Genomic DNA, 18,269 nt, shown 5'->3' with positions numbered 1-18,269 from the left:
ATCTTAAGTTAAGCTTATCTTTGCTTTCTGTATCATCTTTATTTCTTATTTATTCTGTTATGTGCAGTTATTTCTATAATTAGAAAATGAAGTTTTGAATTTCATGCATAGGATTTTCAGTCTTTAGTGTATTTGGTCATTTTCTTGTTACAGAAAGAAAGCACTGAAGAATACGAGGTGGGAGCAGGAAACAGATTTTCCTTCTGGTCCTGGCTCCTGTTCCCACCATTGGTTAGAGACTGAGTGTGGAAACAAAACAGAATTGTAACAGTGCCGTCGTGCAGATGTTTGGTTAGAGGCACCTTGGGAAGATGGATAGTTTTCAGTATCATGAAAGTCTCCTCTCTCTGTGAAAGATGCTGCTATCACGGCGGTTGGTGTCAGGATAATGGACAGTGCCATGCCTGATGACAGTGAGGACACACTGGTGTGTGTTCTGTGGTCTGGATTCTTTTCCCTGTCTGTAAGTCCCAGATCTGCTGTGGACAGACTTATGGGACAGTGGATTTGCTGATTCCTACATGTTCCCTTTGTATTTAAGACTGCTTCTAAAATGGATGTAGAGTCCATTAGAAGAAGTCTAGGTTAACTTCTTCCTTTAAGATCACTTTCTGAGCTGGGTGGTGGTGGTGGTGGTGGTGGTGGTGGTAGTGGTGGTAATGGTGGTGATGGTGATGCACGCCTTTAATCCCAGCATTTGGGAGACAGAGGAAGGCAGATCTCTGAGTTTGAGGCCAGCCTAGTGTGTCAAGGGAGTTCCAGGACAGCCCTGGCTGTTGCACAGGGAAACCCCGTCTCAAAAACAAAACAACAACAACAACAAAAACCTACCTCCCTAACCCCACCCCCCAAAAATTCACTTTCCATTTAACACCTTCAGGTATGAGTCACCAGAGATCCAGGTTGGACCCAGGTTGGGCAAATGCTGCTTCTCTTTCAAATACTTTTTCTGTGCTCTATAGCTTTGTAGTGTTGGTGTTTTATCATGTGAGGAGAGCTGCCATGAACAGTGTATTTACAGAGTATATTTACATTTTACTGATTAAAAAATGACAGTATGGGGAAAAAGAGGACCAAGGTCTGTTTCTGGAAGCCTTCTTTAGTTTTTCCTCATTTACATGGAATCCCAGGGATTCCTGGTCAGAACTTAGCATGGAGGAAAAATTATGAATTTATCAAGTTGTTAGTGACTGATGATTTATGTGGTATACCACTGTAGTTATATTCTATGGAAGGAGGTCAGAAGAAGCCAGTGTGCTTAGTGGATATTTGAAGTGCTGTGGTACCAGTGTGGGAACAATTTCCTGTTCAAATCCACATCTGTTCATCTGTCCTTTTAACCAATGTTAATCATCTACTTAATATGGATCAAATACTGTGTTTTTCCCCTCTGTCTTTCTTCCCCCACCTCACCCCACCCCCACAAAACAGGGTTTCTCTGTGTAACAGCTCTGGCTGTCTTGGAACTCACTTTGTAGACCAGGCTGGCTTCGAACTCACAAAGATCCTCCTGCCTCTGCCTCCTAAGGACTGGGATTAAAGGTGTGTGCCACCACCGCCTGGCCAGCGTGTGATCTTAACTACTGAGCAATTTCTCTGGTCCTGAGAGAAGATTCTTAGTGAAATGGGATTTTATAAAATTCCCTATCTATTTTTGATAAAATCTATTACTTTGTAGATGTGATATCTTTTAATCACACACACATACACCCCTACACACACCTCACATATAACTAAATAAGTGTAATCTAAAAATCTGAAAACTAAAAGCATAGTGTTCCCATGTAGATCAGTCTGGCCTTGATCTTGATATGTAGCCAAGAATAATCTTGAGCTTCTGATTCTTCTGCCTCGACTTCCTGCATGCGGAGATAACAGGCATGCACCACTGCTCGTGTGGAGCTGGGTATTGAACAGAGGGCTTACTGCTTACCTGACGACTGAGTCATGTCCGCAGCTCCAGCATCTGAGGTTTTTTATTTTATGTGTATGCATGTTTTGTCTGCATGTGTGTATATGCACTATGTACATGCAGATACCAGAAGAGGGCATCCAGTCCCCAGGACTGGAGTTACAGACAATTGTGAGCTATCATGTAGGTGCTGGGATTTGAATCAGGGTTCTTCGCAAGAGCAAACAGTGATCTTAACCGCTGAGCCAACTCTTTAGCCCCTGAGTGTTGAAAATTTAAATTAGAGCCTTTATAAGGAATATGTGTGCTATTTAGTTGGCATTCTATAGTGTTGACAGGTAAATTCTGGGGAAAAAGTGAAATCAAGTTTCCTGCAGCTGACGGTGGCCTGGCTGAGAGCAACTGTGCTTCTCCTCCCAGGTCTGCCTTCACAGATGCCATGCTGGTGGTTTGCAGTTGTTCATGGTGAAAGTAGTTACGCTTATGTGGTTAAGTCCTTTTGACAAACTGTGAGTACAACTTTCTAAGATGACATCTGCTTCTAGAGAAACAACTTAAGCGTTTTTCCATGTAGGATGTGATGGGACAGCGGAGACCAGACTGCCAGCATAAACAGACAGGCAAACAGAGCATATGGTGGCATTGTGCTCCCTGAAAGACCAGAGGGCATTTCTGAGACTGCCCTGGTTGGCTGCTTGGAGCTGGTTAACTTAGGAAAAAGGAACGGAAAGTGAGGTAGCTGTCCCCTTGAATCAAGGAAACAAATCTTGGGGAGGTTCAAATGAACCCATGAAGGATATAGTATCCAAAAGCCAAAGAAGCACCCTTCCCAAAGAAAGAGCTGCATGCCTCACTGGGGCTCCCGCTGTCTCTGGCTGGAACATTCCATGGTTTAGGCATGGCAGACTCCATGAAGCCGTGAAAGGACTGGCCAGGGAGTCACAAACTCAGTTCTTGTGCGGGGAGATGCTGGCATTGCAGTTAGCCAAGTGCAAAAGTCCTTGTTGAAAGCCCAGAGCATTCATTAAAACCCCCTTAAGAGTCATGTCTTACATAGTGGGGCCAAATTAGCTCTAGAATTAAGGATGGTTGAGGTGTACCATGAAAAGGTTTAAAAACAGGTCTTAAACTTGCTGCAGGGCCTAGCAGTGTAGTTGTCTAGCCAGTACAAGACCATGCTGGATCCCTGACATTGATCCCTGAAAAAGTCAGTCTGTACGTGACTGTTCACCATACTCAACTTTCATTCATTTGTTTGTTTGTTTGTTTTGGGGGCAGGGTCTCACTATGTAGCCCTGGCTGGCCTTTAACTCACAGAGATCTGCTTGTCTTTGCCTTCTGAGTGCTGGGATTAAACACCACCTAACTGTAGAAAGACTGTTAAGGGCAGCCTGCGGTGAAGCTCAGTCAGTACAAAATGAAGACTAGCATTGCAGACGCTTCAGTTGGAACCTTTTAAGTCAGGGCAACAGTGCCTTCAAAATGCTGAGGACCTGGGTGTGGTTCCTAGCCACCTGTGTGGTGGCTCACAAGCATCCATAACTACAGTCCCACAGAATCTAGTACCCTCTTCTGACGTCCCAGGACACCAGGCGCATACCTGGTACAAAAACATACATTCAGGCAAAACCCACATACACATAAAGTAATATATATATATATTTGGTTTTTCAAGACAGGGTTTCTCTGTGTAGCTTTGGTGCCTGTCCTGGATCTTGCTCTGTAGACCAGGCTGGCCTCGAACTCATAGACATCCTCCTGGCTCTGCTTCCTGAGTGCTGGGATTAAAACAGTAAACCACAACCACTCGGTTGTAAAAATAAATCTTTAAAAAATAATGTCAGGCGGTGGTGGCACACACTTTCAAATGAGCACTTAGGAGGCAGAGGCAGGAGGATCTCTGTGAGTTCAAGGCCAGCCTGGACTACAGAGTGAGTTCCAAGACAGCCAGGGTTACACGGAGAAACTCTGTGTGAAAGAAAAGAGGGAAAAAAGCCGAGAGGGTGAAAGTCTTAATTTTTAGTCACACATCCAGTAAAAAACAACCCGTGTTGGCTCTGTGGCTCATTGGGTCACCAAACCTGATGCTGGGGTTCAGTCCTGGGACCCACAGCGTGCAAGGAAAGAGCCAACCTCTGCAGACTGTGCTGTGACCCCTGCATCTGCACCTTGAGTACACGTACACGTACACACACACACACACACACACACACACACACACACACGAATGTCGTAATAATAAAAACTTTAAAATGAGTTTTCCCCCCAGACAAAGACTGAGAGAATTCATCACCAATATGCCTGAACTGTAAGAAATATTACAAATACATTGTTTAGGCAGAAAGTTAATTATTCCATCTGGAAACTTGGTTCTGAGTGAAGAGGCCTGGAGAAATGGTTACTGTATGGTAAATATAATTTTGTTTTTTAAAAGTAAAGCTTATTGTAAACAATATGTAACATGTTTAGGTATATAAATTATTTATTTATTTTATTTATTTATTTTTTGAGACAGGGTCTAACTGCCTATCCCTGGCTGGCCTTGAACTCACAAAGATCCACCTGCCTCTGGAGTGTTGGGATTAAAGGTGTGTGTTATTATACCCAGCATGTAAAATCATTTTAAAAGTTACTCAGCAGAAATAAAGATTATTGTGCAGTTTATAATGTAAAGTAAATGCATCACAGCAGAATGAAGTAGAGAATTAGAATAATACTGTTATAAGATCCTTATATTAAACATAAAGCCATATAATATAGATTGACAAAATTAAAAAGCATGGTATAAAATGTAAAGCAATCACTAAGAAATTAAGTAAAAATATGTATCTGAACCAATAAAATTGGAACTTAAAATATTCGGGACAGTAAGCAAAGAACAATATGATATTCTAAACCTAATTTCATTGGTATTAACTGTGCCACAGATACTCAATAAATAATAAATAAATATGTGTAAAAACAATAGAAACTTATGGATATGAGATATGACTGATATTAAATCTCTTGGGAATCTGAGGCAAGAGAATCATTAGTTCAGGGATAGTGTGGGTCACACAGTGTGACTATGTCTCAACAAAACCTTTACTAAACCTGGCAACCTAGCCTATGGAGAATAAGGTAGGTCATATAAAGACCCATTGATTTTGAGTTTTATCTATTTTAATTTTGCATACTTTAGTGACTTGAGTAAACTAATCCTAAGAAGATAGTAGATGTGTTAATTACTGCTCTTCCTCATCTTTGTGCATATCTGTATGAGGTACCGCTGATCTCCATCATCTGTATGTGGTACCTCTGTTCTCCATCATCTGTATGTGGTACCTCTGTTCTCCATCATCTGTATGTGGTACCTCTGTTCTCCATCATCTGTATGAGGTACCTCTGTTCTCCATCATCTGTATGTGGTACCTCTGTTCTCCATCATCTGTATGAGGTACCGCTGATCTCCATCATCTGTATGTGGTACTTCTGTTCTCCATCATCTGGTGGTTCAGAACTCATGAGGTTACTCGGGTCAGATACTATGTGTTCAGTGTGTGAATAACTGCCAAAGGCAGAGTCTGTCATGCTGTGTTCTGAACTCATGACAAGTACTTAAATCCTGCGTGACACGATGTGTGTGTCTTCAAGGACTTAAGTGTAATTTTTGCTGTCTAATAATTTCACTGTCCAGTCAAGGATTTGGATATGTATTTATAATAGAATGCCATACATGGCATTAATGCAGGCAAACAACTTGTGTCAGAAGGATTTGGAGTAGAAAAATACCTGTTGGGGATTATAAAAGACTCCCTAGAATGGGATGAAAGCCTCTAGTAGAGGAAGAGGGTTTGGTCAGCCGCGGAGGCTGCACAATGCCGTGAGTAGAAGTCAAGGGCAGGTTTACGCCCAGGAACTGAGTCACGCAGCTCGTGTGCAGTGATGTAGCCGAGACGCTGGTAAAGGTGGTGGGTTAGTTTGGTGGGCGGGGCTGCGCTCTAAAGCATCCCATAAACTGAGTGGTTTCAAAACAAAACGATAGTCTCACAGTTCTAGAATCCAGAATTCTGCAGTTCTACGGTATTGGCTGTGTGGCCGTCTTCTGAGGGCTGTGAGAATCTGCCTTACGCCCCAGTAGCTCGTGCAGCCTCACACTCGGCTCGGCGTGGAGGTAGAACTCTCCCACGTCTTCAGAGGTTTCCCTCCACCTCCACCTGAGGGTCCGGGTGTCCTTATTAAAAAGACTAGTCAGATTGGGTGAGCAATCGTCTACTGATCAGATCTCAACGCTCCAAAGACCCATTTCCAAATGAGGTCGCAGCCACAGGCAGTGAGGTGAAAAACATACATCAGCACTTTAGAAGACATGATCCGACCCATAGCAAGTGTGGAAACCATAGTTTTGTGTTTTAACCTTCTAGACAAATACAGGATCAGTAAAGGTTTTGTGCAAAGGGAGGAGTGACAGCCAGTTCTGACTGTGTGTGACCAGGTGCCCCTGAGTGGACATGAAGACCAGCCCTGCTGTTGGAGAACGATGACAGTCGCCAGCAACTGATCCTTCCTGTGGTACGCACTGTGCCAAGTGCTTTGTGCGTACTTGGTTTCCAAGAAATTTATGACATAGAGCCGGGCGGTGGTGGCACTCGGGAGGCAGAGTCAGGCGGATCTTTGTGAGTTCGAGGCCAGCCTGGTCTACAGAGTGAGATCCAGGAAAGGCGCAAAGCTACACAGAGAAACTCTGTCTCAAAAAACCGAAAGAAAAAAAAAAAGAAAGAAAAAAAGAAAAAATTAATTTATGACAGTACTATGATTTATTTTCTAAATATGAAAGAACAGGTTTAGAGAAAAACAAAATGGGAGAACTGGAAGAGCTATTGATAATTTATTTCAAAATTTTAGTGTTGTATCTTGTGGTAAGTTGAAAATTGAAGTTGAGCGTGTGGTTGATGAAGGACAGGGACTTAGCTTTCATCAGCACAGAGGTGCCAGTGAACCGAGAAAGGGTGGTCCTGCTAAGGGGGGAGGCTGGGAAAGTGAAGATGCTAGAAGACGGCTTTGAGCTGGACACTGTATTCAGTGGTGGCGAAGGGGGACTCAGGGTGAGCCTGAGTAGTAAGGAAGGGGGGGAGGGAGACAGAAGAGGAGGTACGGGCTGATGGTTGAGAGCACAGACAGGGCCACATGGTAGACTAGGTGCCCTCTTACATGGTGTGCTTGCCTCCATTAAAGATTCATTCTCAATGAGAAGAAATGGTGTGTGTATGTATGTGTACGTGTGTGTGTGCGCGCGCTTGTGAAACCAGTGCAGGTGCTGTGAGGTTGGAAGAAGACATCATTCAGATCCTGGAGCTGGATTACAGGTGGTTGGTTATAAACTGCCTGATGTGGGTGCTGGGAACTGAACTTGGGTCCCCTGCAAGAAGGTTATCCCTGCTGATTCATCTCTCCAGCTCTCTTGACTACATTTCTTAACACAACTCTGCCAAGAGGGCCTGAAAAGATAGTGTGAGTGTCTGTGTGTGCAAGTGTGAGTGTCTGTGTGTGCAAGTGTGAGTGTCTGTGTGTGCAAGTGTGAGTCTCTGTGTGTGAGGTAAAATGACCTGATTCAGTGCAGTAGACATTTTCAAGCTCGTTGAGTACTATTTGTCTGAGATTTGAAATTTCAAAATTGTAATGCAGACATGCTGGAACATATGTGCAATCCCAGCACTTGAGGTACTGAGGCAGTGGGATTGCTGTAAAGTTGAAGTGGCATGTGAGGGGCCCAATAAGGAAACTGCCGACATGGCTGCATCGGGGGAAGAGAAGAGAGAACATCCAGAGCCAACGGAAAGAGTCCAGAGCAGAGAGAAAAGGAAGCGGTCTTTTCATGGCCAGGGCTGGGGAAGTGAGAGTAGTGGAGAGAGTGTGGCTGGGGAGAGTAGTGGAGATAGCAAGAAACAGAATAGCCAGAGAAGGAGAGGGAGAGAGATAGCCAGAGAGGGAGAGATAGCAAGAGAGGGGGAGAGATACCAAGAGAGGGGGAGGGGAGGAAAGCAAGAGATGGAGTGAGTGTGGCAGAAGTAGAGAATAGCAGATTATAAAGAGGGTGAGTAGCTTCAGGGAGGGAAGGGCCAGGAGACTGTTGTGGGCTTTGAAATGCAGAACAGTATTGTGAGTAGGGACTGCCCACTGGTGCCTGGAGGCTGGCGTGGGCTTTGGTGTGCAGCCACAAGTAGCCATGTGTTCCATCTGCCAGAGGGAAGGGAGCTGACTCCTTTTGGCAGATAGGAACCAGTTCCACAAATTCTTGAGGAGTGCTGGCTTTTCTCTAACCACCAGAGGTCCTCCCATAGTCCATCTTGAGCTCATTTCTAGGCATGCGGGCATCCTGAGACCTAACAGGTCATCCTGGGCCACATAGTTCAAGGCCAGCCTGTGGCACACAGAGACACCCTATCTCAAAAAGAGAACAGCAGAGAACTGGCAAGAGATTTCATAATAGCTGGGCTCACCTGTGTTGACTGTGCTCGTGCCGTCGAGGTATTATGCTCCAGAGTCTCATTCTACAGATACTCGGGAATCTGCTTTGTGAAATAACGAAATAGTATATGAAACTATATACTAACATTATAAAGCTGTTTTGGTGGACATGATCAATAAAACTCATGAGAAAAAGTAGAAAGTAAAGAAATTAAAAATTGTAGAGGCAGTGAATGATTTAGGGGGACAAGTGTATGGCAGAGTATGGTTAGAAGAGACAGGTAATTAAAATGAGAAGGCAAAAAGTTGTTTAAAGGGTGGGGCGACTTGATTTTTATAGGCAGAGCAGAATGTATAAAAGCCTTGAGATAAGATATAATTTTGCCAAAAAGGGGTGGTGGTGCAGAGAGGCAGTACAGAATGATGAAAACAAACAAAAAATTGTTCATTATTTATTTTGAAAGTTGTTTTTGTAAGGTCGTGGAATCCAGATGAGTCAGGAGTTAAAGAGTTTTTTGTTTTAGACAGGGTCTCACTTTGTAGCCCTGACTGTCCTGGAACTCAACTATGTAGACCAGGATGGCCTGGAGCTCCGAAAGACCTGCCTGTCTCTGCCTTCTGAGTGCTGGGATTAATGGGGACCAGCACACCCCATTAGAGTATCTTTTTGAGAAATATAAAAAGTAAAGATCAGGGGCTGGAGAGATGGCTCAATGGTTGGGAGTGCTGGCTACTCTCCCAGAGGACCCAGGTTCAAATCCCAGTACCCGCATGGCAACTCACAACTGTCTATAACTCCTGTTCTTCATACAAACATATATGCAGGCAGAACACCAATGTATATAAAATGTAAATTATATATATATATATATATATATATATATATATATATATATATATAATTAGTTAAAGCTTAGGTTTTGTTTAAAATTTCTTTTGCCTTCCTGAGACCGGGTTTTTTTTTTTTTTTTTTTTGTGTGTGTGTGTGTGTAATAGCCCTAGTTGTCCTGGAACTCACTGTAGACCAGGCTAGCCTAGAACTCCCAAGTGCTGGGATTAAAGGTGCATGCCACTGTGTCCAAGGTACTATTCACTAATCTTGGTAAGACTCGATCCTGACTGGTGGGAAGAGAGTGTTCATAGAGGGATTTTACATTATGTAGAATTCTAGTCCTTGAATGAGTGTTTTTATACTATGACAAGTATGAACTCTTCTCTGGGATGGGTTGATGGGAATCCTTCAGTATAAAGCCATCTGGTGCTAAATTTGCTTCTAAAATACAGTATGGTTGAGACCATGGCAAGTACTACTTGAAGGAGGATTGCCTGAGTCCAGGAGTTTGAGACCAGCCTGAGCAACATACTGAGACTGTTCCCTGAATGAAAAAAAAATTGTGAAAATGTAGAGGAAGGAAGTAATTTATACCTCACGGTATAAATAACCAGAGCGTGGGTCAGCCTGGGCTCAGTGCTGCTTAGCAGTGCTCCTCCGTGCTGGGGATGGACTCGGCCTTCACTTGGCGTGCGTCTCTGGAGCAGCGGCTTTACAGTGGGTGCTGCTGTGGTTGAACAGCTTCCAGTGCGGAAGATACAGCTGTTAGTTTGCCCAGTGGTGCCGCGGCAGTTTTCTCTGTCTGCCCTCCACACTTTGATGTTAAAAAGCTGGACTCTTCTTTGTCTTCTCTGAAATAGAGAAATAGTTAGCAAAAAAAATTATTTTACAGTGTATTTTGCAAATTAAATTTTTGGTGAAATGTTTTATAGACAATGAAGTGCATATAAAGTACATACATATTTTAAGAATAATTAGTAAGCCAGGCGGTCGTGGTGCACGTCTTTAATCCCAGCACTTGGGAGGCAGAGGCAGGCGGATCTTTGACTTTGAGACAGCCAGAGCCACACAGAGAAACCCTGTCTCAAAAAACAGAGCTGCATCCTCACATACGTTATTTTTATACCTTTCTTTAACAGTTTATCATTTATGAAAATACTCTTCAGCAGCGTATTATTTATCTTGTAAAATGTGACTCAGTTTCAGGCTGAGTTACGTCACCACAGGGCTTCTGGGAGAAGTGGCTGGGTGGTTTATAGAGCTGCTCAGGTCGTGGGGTCATCCTGAGTTCTTGGGGAAGTGCTTCAGCATGGACCTGCTGTTGCCTGTGCTGTAGACACATGGTCAGTCAGCGGGTTCTGTCTGCCTGTTTCTGTGCGTGGGATCGTGGTGGTTTTCTCAGCCCAGAAAAGTTGATGAGTACTTTGTGAAGGCGAGGCAAATGTGGGTAGCAGTCTGGAACAGGCGTTCCCTGGTGTTGTGTTCAGGAAGAACGTCACTGTTTGTACTGGTGCTAACAGCTCATCCTGTCTCAGGAGATGCTTACATTTTACATAGTTCACCTTTCCAGTCATTGACAGCAGCATCCTGTGGGGTGGCAAGGTATGACAGAGCAGAGCTGTTTGTCTCTTGGGGGCCAGGAAGCAGAGGAGTTTCAGACAGGAGCCAGGACTAAGGTGCCTCCAGTGACACTCTCCCTCTGCTAGGCCCAGCCTCCAGTTCTGTAGTCTGTTCAAAGTGTGAATCCACCAAAGGGTTAAGAATGTGCCAGAGAGTGGCCGCAGAGAAGGCTCAGAGGTTAAGAGCACTGGCTGCTCTTTCTGAGGACCCGGGTTCAATTCCTAGCACCCACGTGGCAGATCACAACTGTCTGCAACTCCAATTCCAGGGGATCTGACACCTTCACACCAATGCACATAAAATAAAGTTAAATAAATTATAAAAAAAAAAAAAGAACTAATTTATATATATATATAAAAGACTGTGCCAGAGCCCTCATGATCAAACTGTTTCTGGAAACACCCTCACAGACACAGTAGGGATGAGCTTTATTAATAGTCTTTTATTTATTTATTTACAAAATTTTAAAAAAAGATTTCTTATTTTATGTGAGTGCTCTAGCTGCGTGTACACCTTTACACCAGAAGAGGGCATCAGATTCCTCTTACAGATGGTTGTGAGCCACCATGTGGTTGCTGGGAATTGAACTCAAGACCTCTGAAAGAGCAGTCAGTGCTCCTAACCTCTGAGCCATCTCTCCAGGCTTTACTAATAGTCTTTTACGTGTCTCCCAGTCCAGTCAAGTTGACTGTTAAGATTAATCACACACATTGATGCAAACCTGACCAGCTGACTTTTAAGTCCGAGCACAGCTGACATCCTGGAGATTGTCTTCTCTGTCTTGTATCTCACATCTTCCTGTACCTCTTCCTTAAGTTAACGTTTTGGTTTTTGAGACAGGGCTTCTCTGTGTAACCGCTCTGGCTGTCTTGGAACTCTCTCTGTAGCCCAGGCTGGCCTTGAACTCACAGAGATCAGCCTGCTTTTGCCTCTCAAGTGCTGAGTTTAAAGGCGTGCACCACCACTGCCAAGCATGCATTCGGTTTTTTAATGGCCCAAGGCTGTGAGTTTGATCCTGGCACTATAATAAAACAAAAGAAAAACTTCTCATCTGACTTTGATTGACTCACGGTGCCTTTTCCGGCATCTGAGGATGCTCTTTTGTTTGAACTCTTCCTTGTCAGAAGTGTCTGGTGCTGCCTGTGGCCTCCCACTGTGCGGTGTGCTGTTCTTGGACTCTTGCATATTTGCTGTTAGGCTGTCATTTGGCTCTCTTAGGTCTGCGAACCCATCTGATCCCTGTTCTTCTCAGGGTGTGCTGTCTTGTCTCTGGTTTGGAGCAGTGTCTTCCTTAGCATAAAACATAGGACAGTCTCTTACCTGTGTTTAGTGAGCTTTCACACGTTTTTAATGCACGAGCCCCGATTCCGTCCTCTTTCTCTGAAGACTTGAAGATGACCACAGCCAGCCCTTCCGTTCCCTTGCTGTCTACATTCATATAGAACACATGAAAGGAAGGCACTGTTTGGACTGAAGGGGATTTTGTGAACCCAGCGATTCAGAACGAAATCTAGAATTTTCCAGCGAAAAGCTTGATTGTTCTTTAAATTTGCTTTTGTAGGGAGGTGACAAGGTCCCTGAGTATCCAGCAGTGATTGTGGAGCCAGTCCCCAGTGCTGGATTAGAGCAGGGCTACGCTGCCCAGGTTCTGGTGTATGACGATGAGACTTACATGATGCAGGATGTGGCGGAAGAACAAGAAGTTGAGACCGAGAATTCGGAAACAGGTAGACATCGCAAAAGTGGTTTATTTTGCCTACAACTCTTATTTTAAAAAATTATTTTATGTGTAAAGGTGTTTTACCTGCAAATATAGCTGCACTGTGTGTGTGTAATGCCCACGGCGGCCAGAAGAGGGTGATGGATCCTCTGGAACCAGAGATACAGGTGGTTGTGAGCCCTCAAGTGGGTGCTGGGAACCCAACCCAGGTCCTCTGGATGAGCATCCGGTGCTCTTAACTGCCGAGCCATTTCTCCAGCCCAGAACTCACTTTGTAAGCTTCAGGGTCACTATTGCTGGGCACTCATACTGAAGAACCTATTTTAAAATGTTGTTTATCATAGGTTGGAAACTGGTATCAAATCTTTGTTTAAGAGAGTTTATATAAATATAATAGACTCCTTACATTATAGTTCTTTGGTATATGGCCGTCATAAAAGTTGTTTTATTATTTTTTCTGGGACTACAAATACTCATTAGTTATTATTCACTTATAGAAGTTAGCAAGTTAGTACACAAAAATGATATTTTCTAATTAAAAAAAAAAAGCATTCCCCCTCTGTACCAGATTGAGCCCTCCTTGGAATCAGCATTGCTGGAGCAGTATCATTTTCCTCTTCAATCTGAAGCATCTTTGCCTGTCAGATTCCTCTTCTTTTCTGTCTTTGACATCCTGGTGTCTCCATCAGTTTGTATTCTGTCAGCTCTATGTGGATTTGGGGATTAGTGTGTGCAATTCTTAGAGAAATCTTTTTTTTTTTTTTTGCTATGACTATGAAGAAATATTATCCCTATATCATTTTAGTGACTTCCATAGTAATAAAAATTTTATTATAATTTGTTAATATTTAAAAAATCTTATTATTGGTTTGCAATCCTAGTGAGATTTCTTTCTTTTGTGTGTGTGTTTGTGTGTGTGTGCAGGTCAGAGGACAACTCGTGGGAATCAGCTCTCTCCTTCCACCGTGTGGGTCTCGGGGCGGGGCGGGGGTGAACTCAGTTGGTCGTTGGCACTTTTACATACTGAGCCATCTCAGCGGCTGGAAATATCTTAAACACATTTTGCAGACTCTGCCAACTGTGTTTTTGGGGGTTTGGTGTCTTTCGGTTCTGTGAGGCCCAGTGACGTCTTCTAAGTGTTGCTAGCTTCCAGACTCACTTGGTTCTTCAGTTTCATCTCTTTATTGAGTTAGAGATTAGAAGCTGCCTTGCTTTTCCAAACAAGATGATGTGCCAGCAGAGCTCAGGTGAAGAGCGCCTTGCTTTGTCCGACTTCATGACCGTGGTCTGGAGTAGTGCCTTCTTCTAGTCGGGAGCTCTGCTCCTTCATGTGAGTTTTCTAGGCTGAAGGCCGAAGTTCAGGGATGGCTTTCATTTTTTTTAAAAAAAGTTATTATTATTTAATTGTATATGTAGGGGTGCTTTGCCTGAATGTATGTTTGTGCTACACATGTGCGCTTGGTGCCCACAGGGGCCAGAGGAGGGCATTGGATGCCTTGGGTCTGATGGATGCCCACGTTACAGATAGTTGTGAGCTGCTATGTGAGTGTTGGGACTTCCCTGAGTCTTCTGGAAGAGGAGGCAGCACACCGCCATCTCTCTAGACCTGAGTTTTCCTCTTGAGGTTAAAGAAGTAAAAGTACTAAATACAATGACAGTTGGCAGTAGATATTGTAGTGATTATGCCACTACAGCCAGATAAAACAGCAGCTGTCCACTAAAAATCATGATCGCTTAAGCTGAAAGCACAGAAGGAGAACTTGTTTGAAATTTCTAGATGGTTTTGGGGGTAGGCATGGTGGTGCACACCTTTAATCCCAGCACTTGGGGGTCCGAGGCAGGCGGATCTTTGAGTTTGAGGCCAGCCTGGTCTACATATCAAATTGCAGGCCATCCAGGGCTACAGAGAGAGATCCTGTCTCAAAAGAAAAAACAACAAAATGGAACAAAACAAAAAACAACCAAAAATGATTGGTTTTGGCATCAAGTTGAAAACTTAAATGAAAACAGCAGTGCGGGATTTGCATAAGTAGATACTTTAGGGTGTATAGTGTATTAGAATACCAGAGCAGGTTGACGAATGGTGTTGTCTAATTGATGAGAAATTCACTAATTTCAATTAACTCATGTAGAACAATTGGAATAAGAAATGAATGTAACCCAGTTAAGGAATCGAGAGTGATTCCATTCACAGGACAGAGATGTGGATTGTGATATTAAAAAGGAGGACTGGAGCTGGGTGTGGCACAGAGGTATAACTGGACTACTCCAGAGCCTGAGCCTCCGGAGGCTGTGGGTTTGAGGCCAGCCTGGGCCTACTATGACCCATGCGGAGAAAAGCCAGTTACTTTTGTATTGTCATGATTCCGTTATACCATTGTAATCCGATATTGTAATTGTTTTTGACAAGTGGTTTTTTTTTAATATTTAATACTATTTTATTTTGAGAGTCTCTCTGAGACCCTTGGCAGGCCTTGAACTTGGTACTGCCTTCTTGCTTCTGCCTCCTGAGAGCTGGGATGACCCACATGCTCTACCATACCTACTCTCAATACTATTCTTCAGACTGATTTTTCTTAAGCAGTAGTTAGACAAATCACTTACATTATTCTAAAATGGTAAAAAGTACCTCTGGACTTTACATGTTTAGTTCCATTCTTGGCCATGAATTTAATGACTTTACAAGAATAATTGATAGCCGTAGGCTAGCTTTTGTTTTATGCACCCACCACACTCCTTCAAATAGTTATGTGAGCAAATCTGAGCTTAATTTTGTTTTTTTTATCGAGTCACACACTTTAAGTGGATTTCCTACTGATATTTAGAATGTACAGGCGAGTAAGGGTTGCCAATGCTTAGCTGGGTCTGTGTTTCCATTCTGTAATGGGTTAGAATGGGAAGGTCATTCCTTGTGATGTTAAAAGTTTGTAACTGAAATTCTAAACTTGTTTAAAAAGAGGTTTAGAAGGAAACTGAGAAGAAGCGGAAAGGAATACAAGGTCTCAGTTTTTCTTTGGTGCATTGAGGGAATGAAGACTGTTGAGTAAGGGCTGTTGAGAAGGCTCAGTGGTTATTGGGGCTTCCTTGCAAGCCTGGCGACCTGGCAACAGGACCTCTGTTGCTTTGGCAGGAAAGAACTGGCTCCACACAGTTGTCCTCTGACTTCCAGATGTGCATCCTGGCATGTTAACGCATGCACATACACATCACGAACACATGAAATTAAAAAAATATATATATACAATAGGATTTCCTTGTAGAAGTTTAGGAAATATTTCCTAGACTTCCTTTAAACTATGGTGTGTGTGTGTGTGTGTGTGTGTGTGTGTGTGTGTGTGTGTGTGTGTGTGTAAGAGAGAGGCTTTTTGTTTTCTTGAGACGGTCTCTCTGTGTAGCCTTGGCTGTCCTGGAATTTGGTATGTAGACCACTTGGCCTTGAAGTCAGAGATCTGCCTGCTTCTGCCTCCCGAGTGTTATGATTAAGGTGTGCGCTACTACACCTGGCTTATACTGTTTTATCAGCCTAAAATAATAGTTTAACTTGTTCTATAAGCTCTGGAGGTCACATTGAAGTTTTTCTTCTTTTAGTTCTCTATACCCACACACATCCATGCCAGAAACACGACCCTCGCTGTGAAGTGACAAGGATTCTCAGTTTGACAGTAGCTATCGTCAGTCTATTTTGCTTATCTTTCTTCTAGAAGTCTACATTTTCCTCTCAGAGCTTAGGGGTGAACTAACATCCTCTTAAATGTTGTGGGAAACACTAGGTTCTGTAAAACTTTCAAGAGGTGCATTCATGTAACGCACTAAGAAGTTGCTGTGAGGATGCTTCAGGTTAGTAATCCCAGAGCACCTTTCAGAGCAGCAGTAAGCTGTGGAGGCTGAGCTTGTCTCTGGAGGCCTGAAATAACTCACGGGCCGAGCACTTCCCCAGCACGGGGCCTGCTGACGGGTGTGATGAGAGCCAGGAGTTTAGTGGATTCTCTACAGAGGTTCGACAGTATAGTTCTTAATGTTCACATTAGACATATAGATAGGAAATAAATGTTATTGAATGTCAAGAGTTAGAATTAAGCAGATAAAACAGGCACAGGACTTCGAGGCTTTTCTGGAGGAGGCACTGCTGTGAACCGGGCATCTCTGGGTAGAGGATGGGTTCTAGAAAGTGCTTACCCAGTATGCAAGGCTTATGTTCAATCTCAAGTAGAATCCGTAAATAAACAAATGCAATCTAAATAGCAGTGGTGGGGACAAGAGGGCAGTTAGACTGGCTTTGTGACGTGAACCGTGACTTAGGAAATATTCACGTAATGGCCGTAGGAACAGAGGGGTACATAAGCATCTTCCCATGTCAGTCAGTCTAACCTGGAGACAGGGGAGGGGCATGCTCATGAAAACTGTCCTCACCCTGTGATAATAAGAGACAGTGACACCCCGTAGAGATTTGTGGAAGGAAAGACTGTCTTGAGAAGCGATGATTTTGTTAATAGTCACATTGATTGTGAGTTGAAATAAAGTATCCAAGAAGGAATATTTAGATATTTACAGATGCATAGAGGAGTTATCGGGGTTCCGTCAAAGGAAATGGCATACTCAAATTAGGCTAATTTGTGGGAAGTCATAGTCAAGGAAAGTAAGCACAGTGTGGGGGTGGGGGTGGGGCAGTGTTCCAGCACTCTACAACAGAGCTGTTTCTATTCTTGGCTCCAGAGCTCAGAGGAGGGACTGCTCAGCTGCTCAGATGGGAAGCAGTTGCCCTGGAAAAGGAATCACCTTGGGAAAACCTGGGACCTTGGTCAAAGGATGCACCTGGCTGGATGGCAGTGCCATAGTGAAGGAGCCAGGGATTCGGTCCCCAGTCTCCTCCTCTGGTCCCCTGCCCAGCCTCTTCATTGAACAAGCTGGTCTGAAGCTATGTGAGCCCTGCTGATGAGGCAACTCTCCTGGGATGGACAGTAGGGTGGGAAGAGTGAGGGCCAGATAGAAGCTGCTGGGTCTACCTGCAGCACAGTAACAGCAGGGAAGAGGCAGATCTGGGAGTCTTCCTCATTTGATGCTGTGGAAATAAGCTACACCTAGACCTGGGGAAAAGGGATTGGAGAATGGCCCTATGGGGGCGGGTTTTCATGGCTGCATTTGTGCTGGGTTAGAAAATGATACAGATTACAGTTAGTTTTAGAAATGTTTGTATTTTGAAAAGCATGAAGAATTGTAAAAGCAAATCTGAGAGAGCATCCTGGGTGACTGAGTTTCACTTTGTCCTTTTAGCCTTTCAGGTATCTTTGTGTGGCAGCAAAGAGGATTGCCTTCGTTTGGCTGGGTCTGCCTTCAGTGGTTCTCCATGGCACTTACTTGGCAATATTTCCACTTTTCAGTGTTTATCCAAGGTTGTCAGAACATCATGAAAGACATACTTAAAGTACAGTTCTTGAGCAAGTCTTCCCTTGACTTCATCAGTAGCTTTCTGTAGGCTTCCAAGTTTGACAGTCTGTAGTGCATTAAGTCAGAACATTTAAATCTGTTTACGTCTGTTGTGTTTTCATTTCCTTTCCATGTGAAAAAAGGAAAAAACAAATCACAGCAAACACACAGCAAGCATTTTTTCCTTGTCCTTCTTCCTCAGCTCACTGTGTCTGTCAGTCAGTCCATAGCTCACTGTGTCTGTCAGTCAGTCCACAGCTCACTGTGTCTGTCAGTCAGTCCACAGCTCACTGTGTCTGTCAGTCAGTCCACAG

At 43.6% G+C, this 18,269-nt stretch overlaps 1 protein-coding gene across 17 annotated transcripts in view; it reads left to right on the top strand.

Moving 5' to 3' along the window:
• The window catches only part of Elf2 (E74 like ETS transcription factor 2), a 91,066-nt gene that overhangs the window by 18,062 nt on the left and 54,735 nt on the right, over nt 1-18,269 (top strand). For 9 of the 17 annotated variants that reach the window (XM_076574044.1, XM_076574052.1, XM_076574049.1 and 6 more), the window contains exon 4: nt 12,373-12,538. The exons of 7 other annotated variants lie outside the window; for them this stretch is intronic. In XM_076574044.1, coding sequence (XP_076430159.1) covers nt 12,373-12,538 — 166 coding nt within the window. Of the gene's footprint in view, nt 1-6,186; nt 6,464-12,372; nt 12,539-18,269 lie in introns of those variants that run through there. One more of the 17 variants, XM_076574047.1, reaches the window with a different exon arrangement.

The sequence above is a fragment of the Peromyscus maniculatus genome, chromosome 6 (assembly GCF_049852395.1).
Source record: "Peromyscus maniculatus bairdii isolate BWxNUB_F1_BW_parent chromosome 6, HU_Pman_BW_mat_3.1, whole genome shotgun sequence".
In the NCBI taxonomy this organism is placed as follows: domain Eukaryota; kingdom Metazoa; phylum Chordata; class Mammalia; order Rodentia; family Cricetidae; genus Peromyscus; species Peromyscus maniculatus.
This window is presented reverse-complemented; position numbering and strand designations above follow the sequence as displayed.